Source organism: Hyperolius riggenbachi, chromosome 10 (genome assembly GCF_040937935.1).
Source record: "Hyperolius riggenbachi isolate aHypRig1 chromosome 10, aHypRig1.pri, whole genome shotgun sequence".
NCBI classification, from domain to species: domain Eukaryota; kingdom Metazoa; phylum Chordata; class Amphibia; order Anura; family Hyperoliidae; genus Hyperolius; species Hyperolius riggenbachi.
Genome location: NC_090655.1, coordinates 74176042 through 74195367, shown reverse-complemented (window position 1 = coordinate 74195367; position 19326 = coordinate 74176042). Strand labels below are relative to the sequence as shown.

The 19326-nt window shown below is 42.6% G+C and overlaps 1 protein-coding gene and 1 long non-coding RNA gene across 7 annotated transcripts in view; one reads left to right on the top strand and one right to left on the bottom strand.

The window, feature by feature from the left end:
• LOC137534238 (uncharacterized) overlaps positions 1-19326 on the bottom strand; it is a 372799-nt gene that overhangs the window by 214755 nt on the left and 138718 nt on the right. For 3 of the 6 annotated variants that reach the window (XR_011024341.1, XR_011024336.1, XR_011024339.1), the window contains exons 3-4: positions 4248-4397; positions 1575-1719 (exon numbers count right to left, since the gene is read on the bottom strand). This is a non-coding gene — a long non-coding RNA (uncharacterized lncRNA). The remainder of the gene's footprint in view (positions 1-1574; positions 1720-4247; positions 4398-19326) is intronic. The other 3 variants (XR_011024340.1, XR_011024338.1, XR_011024337.1) reach the window with 3 other exon arrangements.
• Positions 1-19326, top strand: part of HECTD2 (HECT domain E3 ubiquitin protein ligase 2) — a 146176-nt gene that overhangs the window by 100001 nt on the left and 26849 nt on the right. The window contains exons 12-16 of the mRNA XM_068255639.1: positions 1596-1703; positions 4243-4375; positions 7995-8083; positions 12001-12159; positions 16403-16477. Coding sequence (XP_068111740.1) covers positions 1596-1703; positions 4243-4375; positions 7995-8083; positions 12001-12159; positions 16403-16477 — 564 coding nt within the window. The remainder of the gene's footprint in view (positions 1-1595; positions 1704-4242; positions 4376-7994; positions 8084-12000; positions 12160-16402; positions 16478-19326) is intronic.

The window sequence follows — 19326 nt, the reverse complement described above, 5'->3', positions numbered from 1 at the left end:
CTTCAAGCGAGTCGCACAATAACGTCACTGGAAATGTGGGCACGTCATAGGCTGCTATGTGAATTACTAATATAGCGGTGCTCAGTCAGTAATTTGGGCACCATCAGAAGACTATATCAAACTACGATAAAAAACAGCATATTTCCTCCGCTAGGACTCTCGCAGGAGCAGGGTGAGCATTTTGGCTTTATCCTGTGCCTAAATTTCCTGTAGCCTCAAATACATGTACTTCACTTCAAGTACCTTTTAGGGCCTGTACACACTGCTGTGCTTGCGCTGCGTTTTTAAAATCACATGCGATTTTTAAATCGCAAAACCTTCATGAAAATAGAAAAATTGTACAGGTCTTCACGATTTTTCAAAAGACCTTGCAATTAAAAAAACACATGCGATTTTAAAAGCGCAGCAGTGTGTGCAGGCCCTAAGGCCTTGTTCACATCAGTTGGCGCAGATGGCCGTGTGATCGGAATGCAACGTGTACAATCGCACACCAGTTTACTACAGTGAATGGGTCAGCGCTGCGATTCCCATAAAATGCATGTAGCAGTGCGATATTGCATCGCACTGCCGCGCAGCGCATATGAGGAGAACAGTAGAAGTGCTTTCTATGCCATTCTACTGTTCTTGCGTGTTGCACACTATACGCGCTGCCAAAATGCTCACGGCAGCGCGTATAGTGGGAACAAGGTCTTAAGCCCAGTTTGTTTTTTGTGAGGTCTTCATTTCACCCCCTTAATGCCCCCTTTTTAGACACACATTCATTTGGGTAAAAAGAATCTGCATAAAAATGTAGGATGAGCCAGCTGCTTTTTGTTTGGTCAGGTACTGATTTTTATTTTACTGGGGTTTATGTATTCATAGCTGTGATTGATTTTCCTTTAACACCACAGTAAAGAAATCTTGAAAGTGCAGCTAGCGCTTTTGAAAGCGCTAGTGTAATAAAACCCTATGGGCCCGTTCTAACTTGGGCGATTTGCGCCGGTGATCGCATTTCAGTTCTATAGAAGTGCTAAACGCGATCGCAGGAAAATCACCGCAATGTCCAGTGATTTTTCCATGTGAAATCGCGGGAAAATCACTCCCGCAAAATGCCGGCAAAAATCGCCAGTGTTTTGCGCTTCTAAGTGTGAATGGGCCCTTATACATTAGAAATAAGATTTCTGCACTTTAGCATGGTCAAACTGGGCAACTGCCAAAGGTTCAAAGATCCTTAGGGCCCCACAAGGGCCTCAATTCACTAAGCTTTATCAAACGTTTGATAATTTACCTCATGGGTAAAATCTAATTTTGAATTCACTAAGGTGTTATATATTTATCAAATGTTTTATCGATAAAACGTTCAAAAAATCTATCAAAACCTTTGGGAATAGATTTTACCCATGAGGTAAATTATCAAACATTTGATAAAGTGTTTGATAAAGCCTAGTGAATTGAGTCCAAGGTGGGGATCTGTAGAAGTCAAACATTAACATGTCTGTCAGTACAATATACTAATGTAAGGGGTCTTTGCACGTTAGTGATTGGTGGCTGTGAGCCATGACACACAACTGCTCTGCAGTCTTATATAGACTCACCGTCTTGTCTTCTTCCTGCAGCAAAGCCTGGTGGATAAAGTGTCCAGGCGTCAGAAGCCAGATATGAATATGCTGTTCCTCAATATTAAAGTGAGGCGATTACAGTTGGTCAGCGACTCGCTGGATGAGGTAATGAGGGTTCCAACTTTAAAGAGATACCGGAGTGACATATTTAGAATGAAGTAAATTATTCAGGATTAGGGATGGTCAATGAGATGCAAATTTTGAGTTGATGCATGAGTATGCACATTTTGTATGCAGATTCACGCAGCTTGAAAATGGACTAATTGAATTTTACCGCAGTAGGATTTGATTGGTTCAGGTTTAACCCCTTCCCAACTGCCTAAAGCAGATAGGCGTCGGAAAGGTGGCAGTCCCAGGACCGCCTAATGCTGAAAGTTGTCAAGAGCGGTGGGCGGAGATTAGTGACTGAGAACTGCTCCGTAAACAACCTGCTAGCTGCGATTGCGGCTGGCGGGTTGAAAAAAAAAACAAAAACAGTTGTACAGCTCTGCATACTACTCCTCAAGTGTTTAAGCTGCATACAAAATTTGCATAATACTGCATCAACTCGAAATCATCTGCATCTCATTGGCCATCCTTAGGCATACAAGAGGAATCGGCGCAGGAGACTAGGGAGCAGGATACAGCCTGTATGTGGCTGATTCTGCTGCTGCACAAGCCCCGGCCGTGTTAAATACTATTCCCCCTCCAGGCAGCCATGGTTGGTGGGGAATGATATAATTCTGCTTCCAGCAATTGCTGGAAGCAGAATCAGTGTTTTAAAAGTAACTTCAGCTCCGCCTTCTGACGGCGCCGAAGTTACTCCCTGTGTGCTGCTATAGCCGTAATTCCTATTACGGCCTATGGTGGCGCCGGCTGCGCCCAAGTCTCCTGCGCTGGATTCACAATGTTCGATCCTTAGGATACCCACTTTTACATTAATGATCCTGGTTTTAGCATCAGAAACACTTCACATATCTATATATTGGTGTGTAGAACCCCCTACACGCACGCACGCACACACACACACTTTAGTTTTGTGGAATTCTCCTCCAAAAGCATTCTATGAGACTAGGTTTCTTTCTACCATCTTCGGGACACTGATTATACAAACACTAGTAGACCCCAAGCCTGTTTAAAAACGCGCACACCCGGCCGCCCGCTCACACGCCTGCCCGCCTCCCTGTCCCCATCCTCCTGTCCCTGTGAGGCTGGATCCGTGCTGCGCACATGCGCAGTACCAAAAAGCACGGACCAGCTACACAGAGACAGCACACACAGGGACACAGGGGTTTTATTATAGAGGATTCAGCAGAGCTTCTACTGACAGTGCTAAAGAGGTCACCATCAGAATGTAAATTTGGGGAGACGAAAGGAAATATTTTACAATGGGCAAGCACTGACTAAATCATTTATAAAATAATTTTGTAAAAATTAAGTAATTTTATTAATTATGGTTTTATAAGAATTTTTTATTTATGATGGTATTCACAGAAGAGTTTGTTAATTTTAATTTCTGCCAAATGTACCAAGGCATCAAACTGCAATTCTGGTGGTCACAATTTATGGATAGTAGTAAAGACGCTATGCTTGCTCATGCACTTAATTATTTTAAGAAAAAGATTAATAGGTAGGAATCTAAAGGGCCCAAGTCCAGTGAATGGCAAGGCAGGTCCTCTTCACTCCCCTGCTCTTTATTTAACTCTTCATACCCAGGGCCCCTGAGGAGGCGGGGGGCAGAAGGGGAGAGTTAAGATGGACATGAGGAGCCTAGCAGGCAAATCTTTGCTGGGGGGTCCGGTAGACTGTAGTTGCATCCCTGGTCCCAAAGGCGCCATCTTACATTCGAGTCTATGGTGGTGCTGGTCATAGCTGAATGTCCCAATGCCTAATTTACCTTCTAACTAAATAAAGCTATCATAGTTTACATTTTTGACTATCGTACATATTCACTTATAAGCAGACCCGCGTATAAGCCGAGGTACCCACTATTCCATTAGAATCCAGGAAAAAAGTTATTGACTCACATATAAGCCCCCTCCTCAGTATAGCCCCCTCCACAGTAGCCAGATGTGCCCCCAGTCATCTCCTCTCCCCATAGCCAGATGCGCCCCAAGGATGATACAGCTGTGGCTCAAGATGCCACTAGATGGCGTCATAGATATGAGACACAGCGATTGCCACACAGGAAGAATCCCCGATCATTGCACTGCTGACACGTTGCATGCTCTGCTCCACAAGCCAGGGGACACAGGAAGTCTTGAGCAGCGCACTCTGCACACCATGTTGCAGGGAATGGGGGGCACGGACACAGCAGAGAGCTAGCTGGCAAGAGCAGGATCACTAGTGCTTGATCCTTATGCTCCTCTGCCAGTAACAAGACCTCCTCCACCATCCGTTCTGCTCCACTGACTCGCATATAAGCTGAGGGGGTACATTTTCAGCACATTTTTTATGCTTAAAAATTAGGCGTATATGTGCGTATATAAAGGTATTCATATTGGCTATGTCTAACTTATAAAATGCTGTGAACAAATGAAACCTTGTTTTCTATCAGTTCCTTGGATACATGTTGTATGTGCTGAAAAAAAGCAACCTCTGTAAAAACCATTTGATGTAACAATCCACATGTGAATATACGTAAAACGTTCTTCTGTTTTCTCAGCTTACCAGAAAAAGAGCTGACCTGAAGAAAAAGCTGAAGGTTACGTTTGTCGGTGAGGCTGGTCTTGACATGGGTGGCCTGACTAAAGAGTGGTTTCTTCTGCTGATCAGACAGATTTTCCATCCAGACTATGGTACATCTGGAACAATATGAGACTACGTACTATAAAACAGGGGAAATGCTTGACTTTTCAGTTATGGTTACAGGCTGGCTGACTGAACTAAAATGAACTCTGGATCTATGAAAATGAGCTTGCAGTACAAGCTCTCCACTCTACCTATTGCTGCCTAGTGTGGTAACAGAGAAAAGCAAAATCAAAAAATGTCATGTATTGTACTTATAAAGTGCTAACATATTACGCAACAGTGTACAATAGGTAGGGAAACTAATTACTGCATTAACCACTTTAGGTTTGGGGTTTTTACCCCTTAAAGTGACACTTAAGCAAAAACAAACAATGAATTGTATATGTAGTACAGATAATTTACCTTCTGGAGACCGTGTAGCTTAAATCCTACGCCGCACTTGTGGCTGCCTAACTCTGATGCAGCGTAGGATTTACACCACCTGCCATTTCCGCTCCCGATGAGATCATGCGCACCCGAGAGGGGAAATTAAGCTGCCATATGACAGCTGGCATCTCCTCTCAGTGATCAGGAGCCATCGCGAATAGCTCCTGATCACGCGATCACTACGACCGCTGGCCGATCGTAGTGATCACTGTTGGCAGCGGCGGTCTGAGGGGAAGAAGAGGGTGGGGATTCACCTTTCTGATGTTCCCCCAGCGATCGGTGCTCCCCTCCGCTCTTGCTGCCATCCCCACAGGCTCTTTCACACTAGGGATGCGGTAGAAAAGGCTGTCTTTTGCTGTCAGCGTTTTTGTAGCCTTTCCGTAGCGTTTTAAAAGCTTTTTCATAGCGGTTTACAGCTCATATGAAAACGTCCTTTTTTTTTCCTTTTAAAAAGAAGTCAACAAGTCAGCTGTGAAACGCTTTAAAAAAAACCTGTAGTTTGCCTTTTCCATTGACTATAATTGGATCACGAAAAGCCGACGTCGGCTGTGTAAAGCTTTGAAAAAGCTCCGGGGAGCTGCAAACAGCAACGCCCAAAAAGCGGCTTTAGGTGTGAAAGGTAAAATAAAAGTCTGTAGACTTTTATTTTACCTTGGAAAACACAAACTGTGGTCTTGGCTGTAAAATGCCGAAACTAGCCTCTAGATTGAAAGAGCCCAGTGTCGGGTCCCAGCTTGATGAAGTCATCAAGCTGCGACCCGGCACTTAGCGGCAGTACAAGCGGGAATGACGGCCAGAGCGGAGGGGTCCACAGCTGCTTATCCCTGGAGCCTGGGAGGCGAGTAAAGGCTGGCAATACAGGGGACTCCTGGCTACACAGGGGACACCATGCCTAGCTATCTATATTGAGGATCCGGCTGCCTGACCACCCCCCCCAAGTGCCCCCTGCATGTAAAATGGCCTGGTCCTCAAGGGGGGGTTAGGCAGCTGGTCCCCAGAGGGGTAATATAACAGTAGTAGCAAAGAAAAGATTCTCACACTTTTATTTTCAGTTATGTATCTTTTTTTTTTCTTACAACATTGCATCATTCTGTCACATTTGCAATACAAACCACACTCTGTATTTTAACTATGAAAAAGAGCAGAGCTAATGAACCTTTGAACTCGCCTGCTGTAAAACCTTATCTGAAGCTGCCTCTCACTGTTTCTTTGATGTATAAGTGCTTCAGAAAATAGGACTACTCTCTGACCCAAGTTGGGGGACGGAGAGCTCATAGAAGCTCTTTTGCATAGATAACTGAAGTTTTTAACTCTTCCTGTACTGGAAACAATATGAGACTCTTGTTTGCTACCAAGTTCATACATAATTACTTGCTACGACCAAAAGGCTGCTGCCGCGCTGCGTTAGCCCAGAGATCAATGAATGGGAACACAGTTCCCATTCATTGATCTAAGTCCCTGTTAGAAAGACAGACGGCTTCTATTAGAAGTTGCAATCTTTCTAAAGAAAAGGAAAAAAGTTTCACGTCCTCCCTTCACTTCCTGTAAGCGAGAGCGTTCGCTTACAGGAAGAAGAAAAAAAATGACTGAGAAATAGTAAAACTACATCTACATACAATTTTTTTTTAATAAACCCACAAACAGTTACATCTAAAATTAACTGTGTACTTCCCACACTCTCCAAAAGATACCCAAAATAAAATTTGTAATTACAAAAACAGTTACCTAAGGGTCTGAACTTTTTTAATATGCATGTCAAGAGGGTATATTACTATTATTTTTTTAAAATTATAAGCTTGTAAATAGTGATGACGCAAAACTGAAAAAATGCACCTTTATTTCCAAATAAAATATTGTCACCATACATTGTGATAGGGACATAATTTAAATGGTGCAATAACCGGGACAAATGGGCAAATAAAATACTTGGGTTTTAAATATGGCAGCATGTATTATGTTAAAGCTATAATGGACGAAAACTGAGAAATGAATTTTTTAATTTTCTTCCTTAATATTCCCGTTAAAATGCACTTAACAAAATAATTCTTAGCAAAATGTACCACGCAAAGAAAGCCTAATTTATGGTGGAAAAAACAAGATATAGATCATTTCATTGTGATAAGTAGTGATAAAGTTATTGGCGAATGAATGGGAGGTGAAAAATGACTGAAGGCTGAACTGGTTAAAATGGGATGAAATAAAAATTATGAAAACAAATTAACTGAAAATAATTAAAAAATTAATCTATTAACCAACTGCAATAATTATTTAGCTGACCCAGCCTGTTTTTAGTGTTCACCATCAGATTTAGTAGAAATGTGATATGAAAAAAAAAAATATTTCTGCTGATTTCCATCTTTACTGTTTCTCTGTGATGTCAAAAGGCCCTTTTCATTTTTTTTTTAACCCAACTTAGTGTTAATTGTCACTCCCTACTGCCACAGCTTACTGTCCCTCCCACAGCAAATATCACCTTACATCACAAAGGGAGCAGGGGGAATCAATTACCAGCTGATCATAGTGAACTTATCTTATCAGAAATAGGAAGCTGTCTGTTATTTTCATGCTAAGATTACCTTGTATTGTAGCTAAAATAAATAAATAAAAAAAAAAAAAACTTCCCACAATCCCACTGGTGCTCCACAGTTCATAGAGTTAGGCTAAGATAAAATAAATAAATAAATAAAAAAAAAAAAAAAACTCTGGAGGACAGTGAGGAATTGATTCTAGGAAAAAAAAGGGATTTAGATGTATTTTGGGGCACTAACATTTTGGCTTTTTTTTTTCTCTTTATAGGGATGATCAACGAGATGTAAATATTTCCAAGTTAATGCAGATGATGTACATTTTTATGCAACTATATGCAGCTTGAAAATCAATCAAACAATTTAAAGTTTGGTGGGACTTGATTGGTCCATTTTCAAGCTGCATATATTTGCATAAAAATTGACATAATCCTGCATGAACTCGGAAATATTTGGAAATACTCTCATTGATCATCCCCACATTGTTGGATGTTACAACCTCCTTTACAATCGTAAGCTAAATTGTCTGTGTTCTAAACAGTGCAAGCCTTTGGGAAGGAAAGGCCACAACACAGCTTAATGTGCTATATAATAAAATGAGCTTCAAATGTAGCAGCTAAATCTATTACTTAGCTCTGTTTATGGATGCTTAATAACACTGATAATACTAAGCGTTCTCTGCAGTCTGTATAATTCTGTATGTCTTGATTTCCAGGCATGTTTACCTTTCACAAAGACTCCAACTTCCATTGGTTTAGCAGCTTCAAATGCGACAACTATTCAGAGTTTCGTCTGGTTGGAACTGTATCCTTTTATTATCAAAGGTGGATAGATAAGGGGAATACATTTTTTATTGAACCACTCAGAATCAGAATCATTTATTCCGCCAAGTACAAACAGGGGTTTGTAGGATTGGTTTTGGCTCATACAGGTTCTGGAAGGATGAGGAGCTAATCAGAGCCGGGCAGAGGCTGGAAAGGCTACAGCCTCAGGGCGATTGGCTGCCAGGGCGATAAAAGGGGTTCCCGAGTCCCAACTTCTCCTCCCTCCCACTCTCCATGCCCCTCCTGTCACTGTGCCTCCCACCACCCTTCTCCTCGACAAAGCATGGAGCGCAGCGGGCAACCAGCAAGAATTACAGCAGAAACCTGACTCACCTCCTCCTGGATCCAAGCGAAGTCTGGTGTTTCTGCCTGTGTGCGATTCAGCCTACATGTATAGACAAGGAGCACCGGAGCCCATCTATCTCTTTATGCTCTATATTTCCTGACTCTCAGAACAGGAAGTATATAGAGGCAGAGGAGACAGTCAAGCTCCGGACTTCTGTCGCTGGGAAGTGAGTGAAGCTGCTGCTTTGATCCTCTCTGCACACTCCGTACTCTGCAGGGGGGAAGGGGTGCTTGTATACTGCAGTGAGCCTGAGCCACAGTAAACAAGTGATTAGAGGCAATAGGAACAATAAAGTGCTTGTGCCATGCATTTAATTGTTGTTTTAGTGAGAAGTGCATCTATATGTCTGCAACACCACTGCTTACAGATTGACATGGGATAGCACAGGAATTTCAGTATCCTAATCATCTGCTCCGAGTTTAGCATTGAGGGGGGAAACTAATATATAATTCTTTATATATTATATATAATAATTATTACTATTTCTGTACATGACAGATCTGCAGGTCCTGTGAGGTTCTATTGTGGGGTGCTACCTTATTCTGGGGCAGCTCTGGCTATTACTTCTTATCTTATTATGGGGGCATGTGTAGCTATTACTGGGGGAAGGGGGGAGGCTACCATATTCTGGAGGGGGTCTGACAGTTACTGGGGTGGAGGAGGAAGGTCACCTTACTCTGAAAGCAAATCCGTCTTTTAATGGGGGAGGGGAGGCTATCTCATGTTGGGGGCATGTCAGGCTATTGGGGGGTCGGGTGGAGAATGCTACATTATTCTGGGGGCTACTTTACTCTGGAAACACAACTAGCTTTTACTGGTGGTGTGGTGTGGTGTGTGAGCTACCTTATTCGAGGGGCACATCTGGCTCTTACTGGGAAGGGGGGAAGGCTAGGGTTAGGGGCTTCCTAATACTGGGGGCAAATTTGTTACCTGCGCTGGGGTGGGCAAATTTTTTTGCTTTTTTGCCCTTTTTGGGGGGGGGGGGGGCGCACCTTGGAATCTCCGCCTCTAGTGCTGGAGAACCTTGTCCCGGCCCTGGGACTAATGTCCAGGAGTCAAGAGCCGAGGCTGCCATACTACGGCGCCACCAGTCGCACTTGGCAATCCTATGTCATCCCTTAGGAGAATTGGTGGGAGGAGGAGAGAGAGGTGCAGGTTCAGCAGGGATGACCCAGTTCTTCATGAAAAACGTGCGCTGACAGCTGACGCTGCTGAGAATCCCGATTGCTGGCATCTGGCAGTGCTGGCCAAGGTGTTCCAGTTCAAAAGGTGCAGTGGTGTTAATTTCTGTGGTGGGTCCCGATTCCTGGGCAGCATTCAGCACGGCTGGTCAAGATAATCTGGCTGTCACAGAAGCATCCAGCTGTGGTGGACCTTACTTCCGGTTTAGTGGCTGGCATCGTGGAGGGCTAGAAACAAAGGTGTCCCTGCTGCGGTGGGTGGTGGGTCTGTGGTGGGTCCCGATTCCTGGGCAGCATTCAGCACGGCTGGTCATGAGAATCTGGCTGTCACAGAAGCATCCTGCTGTGGTGGACCTTACTTCCGGTTTAGTGGATGACATCGTGGAGGGCTAGAAACAAAAGGTGTCCCTGCTGCGGTGGAGCAGCAGCAGCCAATGCATGGATGGATGGAGACGGCATCCAATGAGATCAAAGGTTTCCCGATCAGTGTGGTGTCCTACCTTAGTGGGACACTGATCTCCTAGGTAGCAGCGGTGAACTCCACGAGGCCTGTACCTGCACAGACAACGGACCCAGGCAGAGGCAAGGTGGAAAAGACTCCAGGTCTCGGGCTCCCAACGACCCGCACCAGCATCCAGGCTGCACCAGACCACACTGCCAATCAGTCACAAATGTCGCTCCAGTAGTGCTTGCTTTGGTTCAGAGGACATTCAGCTGAACAGCGCAACGTATTCAGAATTTGGAAGGTTCTGAATACAAACACAATTGAAGCAGAAAACGGATAATACACAAGGCAAACCAAGGCAGTTTGATTAGGGCCTGAAGAAAGTCTAGGGGCCTAGTGGATGCTACCTACCCCAACCAAATCTTACCAAAAGCCAGGTGACCATCAGCAATGGGCAAAATCTGCTGTCTTGCCCACGGCCCTATTCCATTCTAATCCTTTTCTATTTTCAAGTCAACAGTGGCAATATTCAGTTGCACAACTCAAAATATGCAGCTACCTTCCACACCCAGACACGACGCTTGGCGTCACCATTCTGGCATGGGGCCAATGTGTGGCTTTGGTGGCAAGGAAGCAGCCAGTCAGAGGCTTTGGTTTTTTTCCTTGAACGTTCATCAATTTATATAAAAAAAATAAAAAAAAAACTCCCTAGTCAATCAGAAGCTTTCTTTACCCAAATCATACCCCTATGCTTAGGGTTGTATAATATAAATATGTCTCGATGGGGGTGACTGTAGATGATTTTTCTGATCGACTGTAGATTGAAAGTATGTTTTTCTGCCAATCGATAGGCAAAAACTGATAAACATTAGATTTTTAATCAACATTTACATTGGATGCCATTGTAAATACAGTGGGATGCGAAAGTTTGGGCAACCTCGTTAATCGTCATTATTTTCCTGTATAAATCGTTGGTTGTTATGATAAAAATTGTCAGTTAAATATATCCTATAGGAGACACACAGTGATATTTGAGAAGTGAAATGAAGTTTATTGGACTTACAGGAAAGTGTGAAATAACTGGGTTTCTCCTTTGCTTTTTGAAATTCCTGCTCCACTAACTCCTTAGGATAACCCCTGTTAATCAGTCGATTACTCAGGTCCTCTCCTTTTATAAAGTCAGTCTCTAATGTACAATTCCTGCGCAGTCTGTGGAATTGCCCACTTGGTACTGCTCGTCATTGTGACATTAGGTGATGGCTACTGTAATGCAGTAATTGTTCCCTGCAGTTTTCTTTCTGTAGGTAGATGTTACCAGTCTCTCACCCTCCTTCCTAATCTTTAAATCCAGGAATGTCTATTCTTTTTAACTAAATTCATTTGTGAATATCAAATTTCTATAATTATTTCCTAGTTCCTCGATGAAAGATACAAGCTGTTCTCTGGTTCCTCGCCAGACTAGGAGCACGTCATCTATCAACCTCAACCACACGCCCACATGGCGCCGGAAGAGGTCCATAACGTCCTGTCGCTCCCAGCACCCCAGATGTAGACAGGCATATGCCGGGGTACAGGACGCCCCATCGACGTGCCCCTGGTCTGGCGGTAAAAACGTCCATCAATATTGTATTCCAACACCAATTCCAGTGTCTCATTCACAAATTGATTGTGTGTCGGGTAATCTGGGTAGTGCTCACAGGGGAAGAATGCGGAGTTACGATCAGGAAATCAGTTGGAATAATCAATCCCCAAATACATTACAAACCTTTATAAATCAAGTCCATTGTTGTAGCAAGTTTATCACTGACAAGGTTTTCATGTATTTACTTTGCTGTAAAGTCTTGTAGCCATAAACCCTAAAAGCCGATAACTATTAAATACATTGTAAAACGTGCATTTTCTGTATTTGTACTTAACACTGGCAGTTGATGGGGCTGGCTGTGTATAACAGCATTACCCTAGATATTCGCTTTCCACCTTGCTGTTACAAGAAGCTGCTGAGTCCTCCCATAGTGCCGTGCGACCAGAACATGCCGGTGGGAATTGCAGCGGTCACTCTGGATGACCTGTATCAGATCATGCCGGTAAGTTTATCACCTAACAATTATCTCTCCAGGCACAAATAAATAACGTTCATGCATTACTTTATTTTCCTGTTCAATTGAGCATTCGAATCAATCATTTTGTGGCATCAGCAGAGAACAGAATATGTCCCGTTCTGCTCGATTGATGGAAATTGGCAATATCTGCCCTTCGCAACAAATTTACTCAGTGGAACGGGATGGAAAATATCACATTTGCGTTTACTGTGGGAAATGTAAACAGATTTGATAATCAACCAAACAGACCCTTGTTTTTTAGCATACCAGCATCCATGGGCTTTCCCCTAACAGTTAAAATCTGACAGAACCAACAGATTTTAGACTTGTCCCATCCCCTTAATGGGGGATTCTCAGGGTTTTCTTAAAAAGCAACTGCAGAGAAAATAATCTAATGAAGTGCTTACTTTTTTACAATAGTTAATTATTTATAAAAGTTTTAGTCAGTTGTAAAATCTTTCCTTTCCCCGATTTTCATTCTGAAATTTATCATGTGGCGACATTTTTACTGCTGGCAGGTGATGTCTGTAGAAGGAGATGCTGCTTTTTTGGCAGTTGAAAACAGCTGTTATTCCCCACAATGCAACAAGGCTCCCACAGTGTGATGTCAGTACCTACGTGCCGACATCACACTGTGGGAGGGGTTTCACCACAATATCAGCCATACAGAGCCCCCTGATGATCTGTCTGAGAAAAGGTAACAATTTCTTATGGGAAAGGGGGTATCAGCTACTGATTGAGATGAAGTTCAATCCTTGGTTACAGCTCCTCTTTAAGCACTTCCTGAATAGCAGTTTAACCCATTCAGGTTCCGTGGTTTTCACGTGAGAAATGTTCACCTCCCATTCATTAGCCTATAACTTTATCACTACTTATCACAATGAACTGATCTATATCTTGTTTTTTCCGCCACCAATTAGGCTTTCTTTGGGGGGTACATTTTGCTAAGAGCCACTTTACTGTACATGCATTTTAACAGGAAGAATAAGAAAAAAATGGAAAAATTCATTATTTCTCAGTTTTCAGCCATTATAGTTTTAAAATAATACATGCCTCCATAATTAAAACTCACGTATTGTATTTGCCCATATGTCCCGGTTATTACACCGTTAAAATTAATTATGTCCCTATCACAATGTATGGCGACAATATTTTATTTGGAAATAAAGGTGCATTTTTTCCATTTTGCATCTATCACTATTAACAAGTTTAAAATAAAAAATATATAGAAATATTTCATCTTTACATTGATATTTAAAAAGTTTAGACCCTTAGGTAAATATTTACATTTGTTTTTTTTTTATTGTAATGGTTTTTTTTTTTTTATAGTAAACATTTTATTTGGGTAGTTTTGGGAGGGTGGGAGGTAAACAATAGATTTATAATGTAAATGTGTGTTCATTTTAATTTATTTTTACTTTCAGTTGTAGTATTACTTTTTGGCCACAAGATGGCGGCCATGAGTTTGTTTACATGACGTCAGTTTCTACGTCCAGGAACCAAAATAGGTTAAAGTACTCCCAACCTCGGCATCACAGTGCCTTTCTCCCCCTTTAGCGCCCCCGTCTGCTCAGCCGCAATCTTCGACTGGAGCAGAACGTCGAGCTCGGGCTAGGAGGAAGTATCTGTACTTCCTCCTCTTTGCCTGTCATCAGTAACTCCCCCTGTACAGCGTGAGACATGGCAGCACTTTCAAACAGAGGTTATACCTGAATGATCTATCTGCATGGATGGGCAGAGCTCCAGAAACTGGACTATGTTACACACCTAGCACTCAAAACAGGCAAAAGAGGGTGTTTGCTTCAGTAAATAATGTGTGCACAGATTATCACCTAATAGACTTCCCCACGGCGATGACGGGCCCTCTCGGAGAAGGCCTAACACTAGTCTAGCAATAAAAACATAATATTCCTTGTGCTGCTAATCATAAATGGTATACACATTTCATCAAGCAGACAGACAAATGACAGCGCTCAAGGCTGCACCTGAAATGCAAACTAACAGAGGCATGCAGAGCCCCACTGGGGCTAAATACATTCCTTGAATACAAAACAGTAACTCCCCCTGCACTCGCCACTATTCATTCCTATTTACACAGCGTGCTGCGGTGTGCAGTTGTGGGGTAATTTAGCTCAGAACGATAGTGTACTAATACAGCTATTGGTACACTATCGTTCTGAGCTAAAATTACCCCAGGACTGCACACCGCAGCGCGCTGTGTAAATAGGAACAAATAGCGGCAAGTACAGGGGGAGTTACTGATGACGGGCAGAGAGGAGGAAGTACAGACAATTTCTCCTAGCCCATCCTCGAGCGGATGTGCAGAGCAGGGGATTGGGGAGGCGCTAAAGGGGAAGCATTGTGCAGAGAATCTTATGTCACAGCACAGATGACAAAAATGTATTAATAACATTTTATTTAAAATGAGAGGTCAAGGGTACTTTAACTGCCAAAAAGAGTAAGGTCCAGTGCACACCAAAACCTCTAGCAGATCCGCAAAACGCTAGAGGTTTTTGGAGCCGATTTCAGAGCGATTCTAGACATGTTTAGAGACGTTTTCTAAACATGCCTAGCGTTTTTGGGAGCGTTTTTGTGTAGCAGATTACAAATATTGATACAGTAAAAACTGTTACTGAACAGCTTCTGTAACAAAAACGCCTGGAAACCCGCTCGAAACTAGCGTTTTCCAGAGCAGTTTGAGCTTTTCCTATACTCTACATTAAGGAAGAATCGCTTCTGCAAACCGCAACAGTGCAGCAGGACCCACGTTTGCGGTTTGCTAAAAAACTCAAACCGCTGGGGTGCACTATCCCATTGAAATACATTAGCCAAGCGTTTTCACAGACAGAAGCGGTTTAGAAAACGTTACAAAAACCGCTCGGTGTGCACCAGGCCTAAGATCCCAGCCAGCCACCCCACTCACTTGCACACCGTTTTGTCAGACTGCCGTTCAAGAAATGCTGTTGAAATAAAAAAAAAATTTAAAAAAACAAACAAACTTGAGAATCCCCCCATGCGGAGATGGACTAGTAAAAAAACCTGTCAGTTCTGTCAGATTTTAACTGCATACTTTGTTTGCTGGAGTGGTCCTTTAAGTGAGTGGATCCTATTTGCCCTATGTGTTGATGCTGTAACTTCTGAGGAAGCAGTGATTAGAGATGGTTAATGAGAGGCACAAATTCCTAACTGGCATGCGAATTACAGCTTGCAGCTTGAAATTGGGCCAATCAAAACTTGGACTAAGTGTTTTGCGTGTGTCAAGCTTGGTACTGAGGACATGTACTCTAATATTTTAGCAATATACCATACCTAGCTGTATAATATAGCTGTAAAATAGGAGACTAATGTTATTAAACAAGATCAAGAAAACATTTTTTTTAATGTTTTTGAGTTAAAGGGAATGTCCAAGCAAAATTAAAAAATGAGTTTCACTTACCTGGGGCTTCTACCAGCCCCATGCAGCCATCCTGTGCCCTCTTAGTCACTCACTGCTGCTCCAGTCCCCCGCTGGCAGCTTGCCGACCTCGGAGGTCGGCGGGACGCATTGCGTACATTTTTACGCATTCCCGTTAGTGCAGGAACATTAACACATACATTTTTACGCGTTACTGGTTCAATGCGTACATTTTTACGTTGCTGCACTAGCGGGAATTGTTAATGTTGCTGCACTAGCGGGAATGCGTAAAAATGTACGCAAAGCGTCCCGCCGACCTCCGAGGTGGGCAAGCTGCTAGCGGGGGACTGGAGCAGCAGTGAGTGACTACGAGGGCACAGGATGGCTGCATGGGGCTGGTAGAGGCTCCAGGTAAGTGAAACTCTTTATTTTGCTTGGACATTCCCTTTAACAAGACCTCTGTGCTTTACTGTTCCAGTAAATGAAATGGGCAATTCATATCTATATTCTATTGTGCATTCATAGTTGTTCTGTAGTCCATATGCATAAAAGTCTAATAAAGAACATGTATGGTCTAAGAAAAGATAATTTGCTTAGGATAATTTGTATAGTACTTTTCATGCTCCAGTGTCAGTTAGCTGAATGGAGAGTGCATTATGCTTGGTTACAGCATGCATGAGCTTAATGCTCTCCTCACATCATGGTAATGAGGTAAATGCCCAGCTGCTGTCAGGTTTTTAGACATTATAATCATTTTGCACTGTAGAATGTTCCTGTTCTGAATAATAATAATAATAATAATAATAATAATAATAGCAGTTCTGTTTTTCTCAGGAACTGGCTCATGGCCTAAATGAACTGCTAATGTATGAAGGCAACGTGGAAGAGGATTTCTATTCAACGTTTCAGGTCAGTCTCACAACCATTTCAAATGACCATGTACCCCTACCATTATCCCGATACTGATCTCCCTATACTCTGCTCTGTTTTAAAAGGAACCTGAGGTGAGAGGGATATGGTGGCTGGCATATTTATTTCCTTTTAAACAATACCAGTTGCCTGGCATCCAGCTGATCTGTTTGGCTGCAATACATGAATACATTTTCTCCTGGCGGACTCAAAGCGCCCGAGCTGCAGCCACTAGCAGTGTTACGGAGACTTGCCTAAGGTCCCCTACTGAATAGGTGCTGGCTTACTGAACAGGCAGAGCCGAGATTCGAACCCTGGTCTCCTGTGTCAGAGGCAGAGCCCTTAACCGTTACACCATCCAGTCAATAGTGTCTGAATCACACACACTTGTAACAAGCATGGAGCTAATACATTCAGATGCATCTGATCTGCATGCTTGTTCAGAGTCTATGGCTAAAAGTATTAGAAGCAGAGGATCAGCAGGATAGTCAGGCAAGGTGTATCATTAACAAAATAAATGTCATTCTCCATATTTCTCACCTTGGGTTCCCTTTAAAGTGGATCCAAGATAAAAACTTTTACTAATTGCATAATTGTGTTCCTTTCATATAGGCCATTCCTCAAGCCAAATACTTTTTTTTGTTTTTGTTTTAATACTCTCATTCCCTATAAAACTAAACAAGCCTCGCCCACAGCATTTCACAGTTCCTTGGCACTGTAACAAGGGCTTATGGGAGCTCAGTCTGGGCAAGAGGAGGAGAGGGGACCGAATTTACACACAGGCAAGTCGATAGCATATCCAGCCCTCAGCATGTGACAAACAGAACATGGCTGCCCTCATTGCATCACAGGAAAAAATAATCAGAAAATGTTGACGCTGTTTTCAGCTAGATATGCTGTGTAAACTACAGTATCTAAACTATAGATAAGATATATAGACAAGTTTCTTGTTATAGTTAGTTTTTCATCTCGGATCCGCTTTAAGTATTTCCAGCCAAAGAACCAGGACCATATCGCTGTGTGGCTGTGATGAACCCCCAATAGCCATTAAAATTGTGTTGCGTATGCTGAAAATTATGCAAACATAATAAATCACAATAGTATTTTTTTGGCCCTTCCCTAGAATGAGCTTCACAACAAAGCCATTCATTTACAAAAAATGGCGTTTGGAATGAGCTTTTCCTTAAAATTAAAAATATGTATTTAGGTATGAGACTCGTGACGTAGATACACCAGTAAAGTAACTATGTATTGCTCTCAACATAGAACATCTCTGCATTTTTTCAGCACTAAAATTGAATAAAATATGTACAGTGGTTTGCAAAAGTATTCGGCCCCCTTGAAGTTTTCCACATTTAGGGATGCTCGGTAAATTCCGCGGAATTGTTAATTCTGATTCCGGTAGTCGGAACGGAATTACTAAACCTCTCAAACGGAATTCCGCAGAAATTTTATTATTTCCATGGAATTTTCCAGAATAAACCCCAAAAATCCTCCTCCTCCTGTAGTAGGTATCTGTCTTACCCTCTAGACCACCAACCACACTACATGCTAAAGCTGGCCTTCAGTCTCAAGATGTGCAAAGCTGGTAGAGACATACCCTAAAAGACTGGCAGCTGTAATTGCTGCAAAAGGTGGTTCTACAAAGTATTGACTCAGGGGGGGGTTAAATAATTACGCACACCCCACTTTGCAGTTATTTATTTGTAAAAAAATGTTTGGAATCATGTATGATTTTCATTCCACTTCTCACATGTACACCACTTTGTATTGGTCTTTTACGTGGAATTCCAATAAAATCGATTCATGTTTGTATCAGTAATACGACAAAATGTGGAAAACTTCAAGGGGTCCGAATACTTTTGCAAGCCACTGTATCTCACGTCCGCTGTGCCTTTTGTAATCTGACTGGTGTGAGGTTTGAATGACCTTTGAAAAGGAAAAGACACAGACACAGAACATTTATATTGTGCTTTTCTACTGGCGGACTCAAAGCACCAGAGCTGCAGCCACTAGGGCATGCTCAGTAGGCAGTAGCACGGTTAGGGAGTCTTGCCCAAGGTCTCCTTACTGAATAGGTGCAGACTTAACTAGTACACTATCCAGACAATTTTTATCCTAGCAGATAATTCTTCATCTTCTGTTTAAAATAATTGTTCAGCACTCTGCAATAAATAAAAGAAAAAAAAAAGTATGAAAAAGTAGATAAAGTACGCTCAAAATTATTCTGAGCATTTTCTTCCTTGCTAATGGCTTAAAAGGCATTTTATTGATTTGGGGCCCGATCCAATACATTTTTTCTCCTAGGTGATATTTTCACATGTTATCCATAAAATATGTTCTAGAGTCCTTTCACACTTAGGGAGTTGTGTTGCACCCTATTTTCGCAAATGGGACTCAACACCACACAATTCAACGCATTAAGTGTAAAAGGGCCCTTAGGCCACCAGCAAGCAAAAAAAAAACCTCAGAATAATTGAGACAGTACTTTTCACCTCATTTTTGGAACTTTTTCAATTGCAACGTGCTAAATTGTTGTGTTTTTTGTTTTTGTTTTCTCTCATAAGAGAGAAAGTGAACTTAACCACTTTACCCCCACTGGTGCGGATATCTTCGTCCTTTTTTCCATCCTTTCACCCCCAGGGATGGAGATATCCGCACCTCCCGCGCTACCGCCGCTGTCCACGCTCCCGCTCGCTCGTGTGCGCGCTCTCACGGCTCGTGCATGCCGCCGCCCGCTCGGAGATCAATGAACGGGAAAAAACTTTCGCGTTCGTTGATCTAAGCCCCCGCAATGATCGGCAATCATTGTGATTTTCCCAGCCTCATTGTGCTTCCTGCAAGCGTAC